The sequence below is a fragment of the Hyperolius riggenbachi genome, chromosome 9, assembly GCF_040937935.1.
Source record: "Hyperolius riggenbachi isolate aHypRig1 chromosome 9, aHypRig1.pri, whole genome shotgun sequence".
Classification (NCBI taxonomy): Eukaryota; Metazoa; Chordata; class Amphibia; order Anura; family Hyperoliidae; genus Hyperolius; species Hyperolius riggenbachi.
In genome coordinates, this window is record NC_090654.1 from 196,808,590 (window position 1) to 196,821,286 (window position 12,697).

At 46.9% G+C, this 12,697-nt stretch overlaps 1 protein-coding gene across 1 annotated transcript in view; it reads left to right on the forward strand.

The window, feature by feature from the left end:
- The window catches only part of LOC137533588 (alpha-actinin-1), a 180,110-nt gene extending 169,061 nt beyond the window's left edge, over positions 1 to 11,049 (forward strand). Inside the window, exons 19-22 of the mRNA XM_068254944.1 lie at positions 58 to 138; positions 490 to 555; positions 5,354 to 5,512; positions 10,220 to 11,049. Coding sequence (XP_068111045.1) covers positions 58 to 138; positions 490 to 555; positions 5,354 to 5,512; positions 10,220 to 10,378 — 465 coding nt within the window. The 3' untranslated portion in view covers positions 10,379 to 11,049. The remainder of the gene's footprint in view (positions 1 to 57; positions 139 to 489; positions 556 to 5,353; positions 5,513 to 10,219) is intronic.
- Positions 11,050 to 12,697: the final 1,648 nt, after the last annotated feature.

Below are 12,697 nucleotides of genomic sequence, written 5' to 3' on the forward strand. Positions count from 1 at the left end.
ACCCACCCCCTGGCATGGCATGCCCCGGACACCCGAACCGTCACTTGCGGTAACAAGGATCACAACGGCACACTTGGCCCAGAGGAATTTAAGGCCTGCCTCATCAGCTTGGGTTACGATATTGGCAACGATGCTCAGGTACTGAATACAGTTTATACGTTAAGCCAGGTGTTAGAAAATATCCTGATTCTTGGTTTCCCAGGCTCTGCAGAATGTTAGCGACCATCATCTTAAGAAGAAATAATTTTTCTCTCCTTGTTTCCTTCGTGTTGTGTGTTATTTTGTCCATTCTGTTCTTATTCCTTCCATGTGTTCCTTGGAAACATCATCCACATATTGTTTTCCTGTCCCTTTCTATCTTTGGTTTCTAATTTATAATTCAATCTTAATGCATTCTTTATATATCTGCTACTGCTTTTCTTTGCTGAATTTCCTTTTTCTGGTCTCTACTTTACATTACTGTCCTGTCCTTCACTGGCCCTCCTGCAGAAGAAGATCGGTATGCTGGATGGTGAGGATTTCCGGGCCTGTCTTATCTCCATGGGTTACAACATGGTAATGTAAAATATCTGTTCTTGCTGTAAAACTTGAGGAACACAGAATTGCTCTGAAGCTCCATAGTATTTAAGTCTGCAGTGTAAAATGTCTGATTTGTACGGTTGGTTGTAGCTGACCATGATATAGTCTGTAAAGCTGAAGTACTGCAATCTATAGGTAGGGATGGTCAATGAGATTAACAGGGTGTACCTAGAACCCATCGGTCCCCACAGCAAAACCGAGCTGGCCAGGCTGCCTGGCTGCACCACCCTACACCCTCAGATCATAAATCTGGCCAGGCCCCTTGCACTAGCTTATAATCACTGCCTCCCCCAGAGCGAGCAGAGCATGGCAACAGAATTAGTGTCATACATTACCTGTTGTCAGCAGAGCTAGCTACACGTGCTCTTCACTCCTTTCTTCAGACGTGTGCTGAACAGTGTAACTCCGTGCAGCTCCCTGATGCACATCACATGTAGAGACAGACCCATAGGAAGTTAAACTGTTTGCCAAGGCTGAAGAGAGAGGTGAAGAGGACGTAGCTAGCTTCGCTAAGAACATGTAATATATGTTGCTGCCATGCTCTGCATCTCACAAAAGTGGGCCCCCCTGCGACAGCCGGATCGCAGGGGCTATTGTTGTGCAACTGCCAGACTATGGAATTTTTGATGCAAATGAATGCAGCTTGAAAATGGACCAATTGAATCCTACCTCGGCTTCATGCGATTGGTCCATTTTAAGCTCTGCAGTATATATTTGCATAAATAATTGCATAATCCTGCCTCAGCTCGGAAATAATTTGCATTTTATTGACCCTCCCTATTTCTAGATGAATGAATTGTATATACAACTATATTTTATTGTACTGTACAAATTCTGAGATTTGGGATTTTTTGATTATTGTACAAGCTCTGATATTGCCACTTAAGTTCACTGCATCATACATACATAAATCCACTGAGGGAACTATTTTTTTTTGTTTAACAAATCCAGGTTTGTCTGATATGAACTAGATCAAAAATTAATAACTCATCTGTTGTAATACATCCAGGTCAGTTGTCAGTTGTTTCCAATGATTCCTTAGTAATTTCAGCACACTGCTACTTAAAGTAAACCTGTCATTCAAAAAAAGCAAAAGTTAGATCCTTACCTTGTTAGAGGGAAGGATCCTCCAGAGGCTTCCCACACCCTCCACCCAACCACAAATCCAGCGCTGGGACCCACTGGAAGTTTGCGGCCCCGCTCACATCCGTGAACAAGGGTGGTCACACTTCACAGGCACAAGATGCCTCCTGACGGCGCTTTAGCACAGAGACCTGGCTCAAGCTCACTGGAAAAGACCGAGCCCAATCAGCTTTGTGCTTCAGCCCAGGTGCAAGGTGTCCTGTGCAATGCAGCTGCACTCTTGTACAGACTGGAGCGCAAACCTTGTCGAAGTACCAGGGGTCCAAACGCCGGATTGGTAGAGGCAAGGGGGAGTGGAAAAGCCTCTGGATTATCCAGAGGCTTCCCTCTACTGAGGTAAATACAGATTTGGAGCATGTGTTTCCCTTCAGGCTCACTTTGAAGTAGTCCATAGTCTGATGCCCTCACAATTCTCTAGGGTTAGTTAGGGAGGAACCAATTAACCTGCCTCAGATCTCTGGAGGAACCTTATGCAAACTGGGATAGCATACAACCTCCATGCAGGGAGTGTTTAATGGGCCCTAATGTTGCAAAGGGCAAGTTACTGCATCTTTGTCCAGGCAAGTGGCCCTTTGAAATAGGTTGAGTTCTATTTTGGTAGTAGTCCTCCATTAGATATATCTTTTATATTTCTTAAAGTATTAGTATACTTACCACACATGTTAAAAATGACTTAAAATAAGGCCCTTATCATTATACAGACGTGACTTCTTTTAAACCATTTTAAGATACGGTCCTGTCTACCCCATTATGTACAGTATAAGCTGTTTCATCCAGTGTTTATACTGAAAGTAAACAAACTGGTGTATGTGCTGATTTCTCCTTGGATTATGTGCTTTGAAATGCTGCCCACTGCTTCTACAGGGTAGAAATGTCTCTCTAAACATATCTCCACTGAAATACTGATAACCTCCGCAGACACAGAGTAGAAGTGTAGAAGCTGTTCCTGTCCTATTTTTGGTATTGAACATTGGAAGTCATAATTATCTATTTTAAATTAAAAGCAAAGTCCGTAATAAAATGACATTGCATTGTTTTATTGTCCCAGTGTACACATACACATGTCATATGTCTAGTCGAATGTCTAATTGGGCAAAAATTGTACAGTGTATGGCTACTTTAAGACAGAGCTAACTCAGCACGGGCTGATGCACATAGCAGTGGTAAAATTGTCATGTGCAAGGGGCGCACAGCAATTTTACCCGTACGAACAGCAGGAGGGCAGTGTGGGTTGCCCTATTAGCTTTACTTATGTTACGTATGTACTGCGTGTTACCATAGCAATGCACATGTAACCCCCGGTAACATGCGTTGCGCTAACAGGGTAACACGTGCTGACCCCTGCTATTAGTACTGATAAAATTACTAGTAAAATTGCTGTGTGCTGCCTGTGCATGGCAACTTTACTGCTGCTTTGTGCATCCGGCCCCCAAGTCTTTAAAGAGAACCCGAGGTGGGGTTCTGACAATGCAATCTACATACAGAGGCTGGGTCTGCCTATACTGCCCAGCGTCTGTTGCTATTTCAATCCCCCCTAAGCCCCCCCCCTGCGCTCTGCTATCCCCATAAATCACAGCCGCGCTGTCGACACACAGCGTGTTGCAGCGGGCTGTGTTTACCTCTGTACTGTCAGTCTGCTGCTCCCCCCGCCTCCTGCAGAGCTCCGGTCCCCGCCCGCGACCCTTCCCTCGCCGCTGATTGGAGGGAAGGGACGCGGGCGGGACCGGAGCTATGCAGGAGGCGGAGGGAGCAGCAGACTGACTGTACAGATGTAAACACAGCCCGCACAGCGCGGCTGTGATTTATGGTGGATTGCAGAACGCAGGGGGAATTTAGGGGGGATTGAAATGGCAACAGAGGCTGGGCAGTATAGGCAGACCCAGCCTCTGTACGTGTTTTGCATTGTCAGAACCCCACCTCGGGTTCTCTTTAAAGACAACTGTAGTGAGAGGTATGTGGAGGCTGCCATATTTATTTCCTTTTAAGCAACACCAGTTGCCTGGCTATCCTGTTGATCCTCTCCCTCTAATACATTTAGCCACAGACCCTGAACAAGCATGCAGCAGATCCGATGTTTCTGACATTTTTGTCCAATCTGACAAGATTAGCTGCATGCTTGTTTCTGGTGTTATTCAAATACTACTACAGCCAAATAGACCAGCAGGGCTGCCAGGCAACTGGTATTGTTCAAAAGGAAATAAATATGGCAGCCTCCATATTCCTCTCACTTCAGTTGTCCTTTAAAGGTACACTTAAGCCAGGAATAAAACAAATGTTTTACTTGCCTGGGGCTTCTACCAGCCCCCTGCAGCCGCCCCGTCCCCTTGCAGTCACTCGCGGATCCTCCTGTCCCCCGCTGACAGCTAGTTTCATTTTCGCTGACAGGGAGTTGTCAGGCATTCTGCACCTGCGCAGGCCTGACCACGCGTATCCTCCTTCTTGTGTCCATCCTCAATAGCGTCCTGCACAGGCGCAGGGCACTATTGCGAATGGGAGAGCAGAGAAAATTACGTGTGGCCAGGCCTGTCGGGTCTGTCAGCGAAAACGAAACTAGCTGGCAGCGGGGGACCGGAGGCTCCGTGAGTGACTGCGAGTGCGCGGGATGGCTGCAGGGGGTTGGTAGAAGCCCCAGGAAAGTAAAACTGATTTTTTTTATTCCTAGCTCAAGTGTACCTTTAAGTGTGGAAATTGCCTTGACATGGGAAGTGCAACAAAGCTATATACGCATTTTTATCTTTGTTTCAGAAAGTCAGAGTTTTGCTGCTATTCAAATCTGAGATATATAAAAGTAACCTTTATGTTAAATAGAACCTGAGATAAAGGCTATATCTGTTCTTACTCGGGGCTTCCTCGGGCCCCATCAAGTGCGTGGGCTCCCTCGCCGCCCTCTCCTTGTCTTTTAATCCGTTCCGGTAATGTGGTCGGCCGCGCTCCTGTGAGCATGCGCTGTGTGAGCACTTCCCATCGCACCCCCCGCAGCCGGGAGTGTTCTGTGCCTGCGTTGGATACTCCCAGGTATCGGAGTGCGGCAGCAGAGGTGCGCCCAGCACATGCACAGACGCGCACGACTGGTCGCGACTAGCCAGATTACCGGGGCTGATTACAAGACAACGGAGAGGATGATGAGGGAGCCCACACACCACATAGGGCTCGAGAAAGCTCCAGGTAAGTATAAATGTTTTATCTTCATCTCAGGTACCCTTAAAGCTAACTGCTTTACAGTTTGCTTTATCCACAAATTTACCCTATTTAATAAGTCAATAGACAAAAGTTAGATGGTCAACCACCTTTAGGGCCGTGGCACACACTCGCATTGCTACGCAACCCGGCGGATGTGCGTTTTACTGAATTGCTTGGCACCTGCGTTGCTCTCTGTTGCATACTGAATTGCATAAGGCTGCACTGTTTACAGAAATACGGGCAGCAGTTGTTGGTCAGAGCGCAGCGCATACATGTGCCCATCAGACAATACTATCTATGCACCGTCTGACATCTGCTTATCAACATGTCGGTTTGCCTAGGCCCTTATGGAACCAGCAGTCCGATGTATGCACGGTATACTCTTTTATAAGAATTCTAATGTCATGTATTGAAGAGATCGCTAACCGTATGCATTGTGTTTCCTTTCTAGGGTGAAGCCGAATTTGTTCGTATTATGAGTGTCGTAGATCCAAACAGACTGGGTGTAGTAACATTTCAAGCCTTCATTGATTTCATGTCTCGGGAAACTGCAGATACAGACACAGCAGACCAGGTTATGGCCTCTTTCAAGGTCCTGGCGGGTGATAAGGTATATATATATATTTTTGTCATTATACGCTGAATGCAAATATTTATACATACCTGGGGCTTCCTCCAGCCCCATGGGCATGGATTGCTCCCACGCCGCCATCCTCAGCTGCCTGCACCTCCGGTACCGGGTCCCGTAACTTCCTCCAGTCGCGGCCAGTCTGATGCAAGTGAAGTGGGCCATTTAAGCATCTCTCCAGCAGCCGCGAAGAGCGCACTTCCTCTTGCGCAGACTGGCAGTGACTACAGGAAATTACGGGACCCGGTACCCGGAGGAGCAGGCGGCGCCCATGGGGCTGGAGGAAGCCCCAAGTATGTATAAAAAGATAAGTATCTGTCTCTGGTTTCCTTTAAGACCCAGTGCAATTCTTACAAAGTACTCTTAGGCTAGTTACACACCAGGACGTTGCGTTTAGGGGACGTTATAGGGCACATAACGTGCCCCTAACGCAACGCCTGGTGCTCTCTGGTGTGGACGTCTGAGTGAGCCGCGTTGTGCAGCTCACTCTGGCGTCCATGATGCGTACTCTTGGATGCATGCGGCATCACGTGGTCCCGCGGGCCAGCACAGAGCGGCCGCTCCAGGAAGTAAACACTGCACGTCACTAAGTGCAGTGAATATTAATTAGCCATGTGCCCGGCCACTCTCCCCTCCTTCCCAACATGACTGAGCATGTGCAAATAGTCTAACGCGGCTTAGCCGAGTAGAACGCACAGCATGCAGCACTTTGCTGCGTTACAATGTAACGCAACGTGGGCAGTGTGAACAGCCCACTTGTGTTACATTGCTGTGCGTTGGGGGAGCGTTACAGGCTGCACTAACGTGCGCCTGTAACGTCCCTGTGTGCAAGAAGCTTTAAACTCTTATTATTTTCTTGTTTGTGAGCGTTTCCACTGCTGTATTGAGTTACCTTTATTTGTAGAAAGTCTGGAACTAGGCTGATTTCCAGATGTGCAAATCTCCAAGACCCCACTTTTTGCAAGGAATGGGAATATAATTTTTCTGTGTGAAATATTACAATTTTCGCACTGAAATTTACATTTTCACCTGGTGCTTCTCCTAAACATTGTCATTCCTATTTACAGACTATTCTTGAATCTGTGCTGGAGTCAGTTGAAACAAAGCAACACAATTACAAACGACTGAACATACATCTCTTGTCCCCAGCACCCGACCCTGCATGGGGAAAAGCAGTAAAGCTTAATGGATATTTTCGTCTTATTACCTGGCATCAGCTGATTTCCTTCTTCCTTCCCATTGTCTTCTCCATAGTGCAGTAGGTGCTGCTCTGTGGATATCCGAGTACATGCCTGTATGTACTATGGGTGGAGGAGAAAGTGAATCCGTAAATTCCCTGCTCTGGACACAACATTAACGCAAGCCAAGAGTTCAAATTAAATGATTGCTGAAGGGAAGGCGGCTGACATCAGAAGACAGCTAACACACTTCATTTCACATATTCATTTGAAACCATTATGAACACTTGTTTTAGAGGGCTTGTGTACATACAATAGTTATACTGAGGTGGTTGTTGCAATGTAGCTCCACCCTTCTGTGGTTCGCATTCCTTATACAGTAAGGGCCTCATTCACATTAGATGAGTCTGATTTGCCAAGATGGGTGTAAAGAAAACTGGAGTAAAAGTGCTCTGATGTTCGTGAGTGTCTGCCTCTGCTCACGTTGCTGAAATATGGATTGCAACGCGAGCAGAGGCAGACACTCACAAACATCCGAGCACTTTTACTCCAGTTTTCTTTACACCCATCTTGGCAAATCAGACTAGCAGCATGGATTTTGCATTTGCCCACACTTCCTGTAGTAGTAGGTGTTAACGTAGGAATATTATTGTTGTTGTTGTTAAACTTTATTTAAAAAGCGTTAACATACTACACAAAACTGTACAATACATAGAGGAGACAATACAACATCAACAATTTAACACAGGGACAGTACTGCATGAAAAGATGGTACAAAAATTGTTGCAACAATTAACAATGGTGCACAGATTGCAAGTTAGTGATAAACATAGAAGACGAGTCACTGAGTCCATATGGTGGAGGAGAAGAGCACACTGGGAAGAGGGTCCTGCCATATAGGCTTACAATCTAACATATCAGTGCTGTATGAAAATATCAGTATCCAAAAGAAGGAAACCTAAAGTGAAAGTAATATAAATACTGCCGTTTGTAATCCTCTTTAAAAACTGGCAGTTATCTGGATGTCATCCTGATCTTTTTGGCTGCAACAATTAACTGTTTTATTATCTTTGTTCCAACTATGACGGAGTCACACCATCTGATAAAATATAAAGGAATGAAGCAGCACAACAACAGCTGTAAACTAGCTTTATTCATAGGAGAGGCACTGTGTGTTATCCATACACATGGGCTGACTGATGTCAAATATCGGGGTTCAGGAACCGATCTCTCGAGCCGCTTAGCTGGGCCAGTGCAGTACAGATGGGGAGCCAGCTGTATACCTGATGGCGCATTCTGTTGCAGTGCACGGAGGAGAAGGGCTGACAGAGCAGCACAAATGTGACGTCACGCGGCGGGCAGGGCGAGTGGTGTGCATAAAGCAGTCGGTTATCGCTCAGCTGAGTTGATCAGTTGGGCGGATCACTAGCCAAGTGACAGTAGCTTGTTGGGGCTTGCTGTACACACATCGGATTATTGGCCGAGGTGGGCGTTATCAGCTGCTTCAGCCACCTTTTATTCATGCATGTGTATGGGCCTATAGACACAAATCAGGCTTCAAACAGTGCTAACTAAGGGCTGAGACACACTTGCATGCTGTGGAGCACATTACAACAAGTGTAGTGTATGATCTGCAAGAACATCAGTGCATAGACCGCATTGTCTGATGGTCCTACTTGTGTACTGCACAGCAAAGCTTTCCGAGAACGCACTGCTGCACACATTTTAGTCTGTGGCACAGCAATATAACTTTCAACACTGCAGCAGAGAGCAATGCCAGTGCTGTGCATTGCTCTCATACTTAAAAGGACACATCCAAGCACCATTAAAATAAAAAGTAAAAATCCACTTACCTGGGGCTTCTTCCAGCCCCTGCCAGCTGTCCTGTGCCCTTGCTGCAGCTCTGCTCCCCACTGGTGGCCTGGGGTTCCCTCCAGCGCAAGATGCCCACTGCAGCTCCACAAGCAACTCTGAGTCTCGCTGAAGTCATCCGGACAGGCCTGCGCAGTACAGTCTGGATGACGTCAGAGCAACCCAGTGACCCGCATGGTGAAGCGCAAGCAGATGCCAACCAGGCGAGGTCGTCGTCTGCACCGGAGGGGATCGGGAGCCACCGGAGCTACGACGAGGGCACAGGACGGTTGCAAGGGGCTGGAGGAAGCCCGAGGTAAGTAGAATTTTTATTTTTATTGTGCTAGGACCTTCCCTTTAATGCCACCCACATTGCACAAACACTTTGCGCTTTCTACTTTGTTGACGTCTATAGGAAACAGTCTTTTTTTTGGTGCCTGAACTTCCTTACATGGGTTGCAGGCAGTGACTACCTACAGTTCCTGTCCATCCACCTGTTTATATCCTAGAGGCAGGGAGTCAGCAATGTGGCTATGGTTACAAAGGCAGTTGCACTTTAAAAACAATTATTTCTTGATGACATGATAGCCTATAAGCTTGATTAATTGGTTTGGTAATACTTCTTCTACAGCAGGAACAGACAAATGACAGCTTTCTGGCGGGTACTTTTAAAACCTACTGCTGTACAATAGTTGGTACAGAAAGTGGCTTTACAATTAGTGGATATTGTCATGTTTCCCTGGGCTTCCTTTAGGCTGGCTTCACAGTGGGACGTTACAGGCGCACGTTAGAGCAGCCTGTAACGCACCCCACCGCACAGCAATGAAAAATCAATGGGCTGTTCACAGTGCCCACGTTGCGTTACATAGTAACGCTGCGCCACCAGACAACGTACTGCATGCAGTACTTTCTAAGCGGCAGAGCCGCGGTAGACTGCTTGCACATGCTCAGTAACGTTGGGGAGGATCTGAGAGCGGCCAGGCACATGGCTAATTAATATTCACTGCACTCAGTGACGTGCAGTGTTTACTTCCTGGAGCGGCCGCTCTGTGCAGCGATTGGCCGGCGGGACCACGTGCAAGAGTACGCATCACGGACGCCAGAGTGAGCTGCACAACGCGGCTCACTCTGACGTCCAAAGCAGGGAGCACCAGGCGTTGCGTTAGGGGCACGTTATGCGACCATAACGTCCTCTAAAACGCAACGTCCTGGTGTGAAACCAGCCTTAAAGTACCCCGTTGCAGGTCACTGCCTCCTTACAGACACACCTCTCCTCATGTGATATATACCTCATGTCAGTAGTGGTGTAGAGACCAGGTAATGGTGTCACGAGGGGCATGACAAGGGCAGGTTCAGGATGGGAAGTGGAGGGCGTGTCTACTGTCTAGGCATCTGATCAAGAAGTCCAGCCAAACACCAGAACACACTGAGGCTCTCCCGAGCTTTCTTGTTTGGCTGGACTGCTGATTAGTAAGTGCAGCCACTGCTGCTGAGGTAATGAGGTTGCCTATTATATGCTGTCTTGCTACCAAACAGGGGCATTTACCCACTAAGGGTGTCATCTGGCTTATACTAGTATTATACTGCAGGTGGGTGTATGGAATGATACATATGTTACCAGTAAGTAATCCATTTCCTTATGCAATGTGCTTTCTTGCAGAATTACATCACTGCAGATGAGCTGCGCCGTGAACTTCCTCCAGATCAAGCGGAGTACTGCATTGCCAGGATGGCACCATACATGGGGCATGGCGCTGTGCCAGGGGCTCTGGACTACATGTCTTTCTCTACAGCGCTATATGGCGAAAGTGACCTCTAAGACGCCATTCCTCGCCGCCACTGCAGCGCTGATTGTCTACCGCTCCTGTATGCAATGTGGTTTCAGCTTTCACGCCTTTGTGTCTCCATAGCTCACCAAACAAGAAAAGAAAATCACTCTTTGCCCTCGCCGGTGCCCAGAGCTTTCTCTTTTTCTAGCACTGTGGGGCGTGTTAATATCTGTGTTGTCCTTACCGTAACCGTTTACAAAAATTTTTTACTAAAGACCTTTAAAAAGCATATTTTATTATGAGAGGAATAAAAGGTGAAATGTATTTTTCTGCCAAAACAAAAGTGAAATTTAACCTTTTTTGTGTGGTTTGTTGGACATGAATAGTTAATGTTCCAGCTCCTTGCCTGTCTTCTTTTTTGCTACCACTAGAGGGAGCCATGACTGTTCTAGATATGACTAGCCCCGATCACTTCTTTCCCTTCCACCAAACACAATTTCTGACAAACTGCCCCAGTAAGGCCACTTTAAAGGTGGAGATTGAAGCTCATGAAATCATCCATCATTTCTGATATTTAATGTAGGATAAAGAATGCAGCATTCTGTCACTTCTTTTTAATGTTGCTGCCTTGGTTTTGTTTTGAGATCTGAAGCTTCAATCATTTGTTCTCAATACCTGCTTGTCACAAACCTTATTAAAGAAGTTCCTGTTTCAATTTTAATCATTTGTGTTTTTCCAATAAATGACATTTAATAATACTGTTTATACAATACGTGTGTAGATGAAATTCTTTCATCCTACGGCTCTGTCACAGAGTAAGTGGAACTGGAGGTTGTGACTAGAAATCACCAGGGGGATGCTAATAATTGCCGCTTGCATGCAAATTTGTAGTAAATGTAATTGGTCAAGTTCCAGGCTACATATAAGTTGTGACATTTGTATGCCAGTCAGTTATTAGCATCACATTAACCATCCATAGTTACATAGGCCTGCCATTTAAGTTAATAAGTTAATTTCACTTTTATTTTACGGAATACTTTTATTTTACGGAATAAGAATGGTAGTTGCTCAATCAGGTTAATAACCAATGTATGAGGATCTCACAAGGCTGAGCAAATATACAGAGCAACATTTAAAGGGACCCTGAGCAGTCAATAAAAATGAAATTGGTACTTACCTGGCGCTTCCTCCGGCCCACCGTAGGCCGCAAGCTTCCCCGGCGTCCTCCTGGCTCCTCTCCCGGTCCGGCTGGTGGCTTCATTACCGGCAACTTTCGGGCTGAAGGTCAGTCGTACAGTTCCTGGACGGGGACGCTCTGAGTCATCACACCTGCCGGCGTGACAGTCCAGTGCATGCGCAGTTCAGTTAGAAAACCGCACATGGCCAGGACTGTTAGACCGGCCGCCGTGATGACGCGTGAAGGCCAGCATGATGACACAGAGCGTCCCTGTCCAGGAAGTGTATGGCCGACCTTCAGCCTGAAAGTCGCCGGTAACTGAGCCCACCAACGGGACTGGGAGAGGAGCCAGGAGGACGGCGGGGGATCTTGTGGCCTACGGCGGGCTGGAGGAAGCCCCGGGTTAGTACCAATTTCATTTTTGACTGCTCAGGATTCCTTTAAAGAGACTTGGGCCCATATGTAACTCACCTGAGTTTTCTAAAAACCAAAAAGGGGCATCCGCAACACCTGCATGTCCACTGAGTGTGCTGGGGTCAAAAGCAAGTATCAAAACGGTAATATCAGAAACCCCTTAAGAAAGCACCCTTAAAGCGCCACTCGGATAATTAGGAAAAAGATATTTACATTATCTTTATCCCATATGATCTATAATTCATAAAATATATACCGTATACACATTTGACACTCATTATGGTACAATAGATTAAACCCACTTAAAGGGATACTGTAGGGGGGGTCGGGGGAAAATGAGCTGAACTTACCCGGGGCTTCTAATGGTCCCCCGCAGACATCCTGTGCCCGCGCAGCCACTCCCCAATGCTCCGGCCCCACCTCCAGTTCACTTCTGGAATTTCAGACTTTAAAGTCTGAAAACCACTGCGCCTGCGTTGCCGTGTCCTCGATCCCACTGATGTCATCAAGAGCGCACAGCGCAGGCCCAGTATGGTCTGTGTCTGCGCAGTACACTCCTGGTGACATCAGCGGGAGCGAGGACACGGGTGTGCAGGAGCAGTGGTTTTCTGACTTTAAAGTCAGAAATTCCAGAAGTGAACCGGAGGCGGGGCCAGAGCATCGATGAGTGGCTGCGCCAACACAGGATGTCTGCGGGGGACCATTAGAAGCCCCGGGTAAGTTCAGCTCATTTTCCCCCGACCCCCCTACAGTATCCCTTTAAAAACAATCAACATAA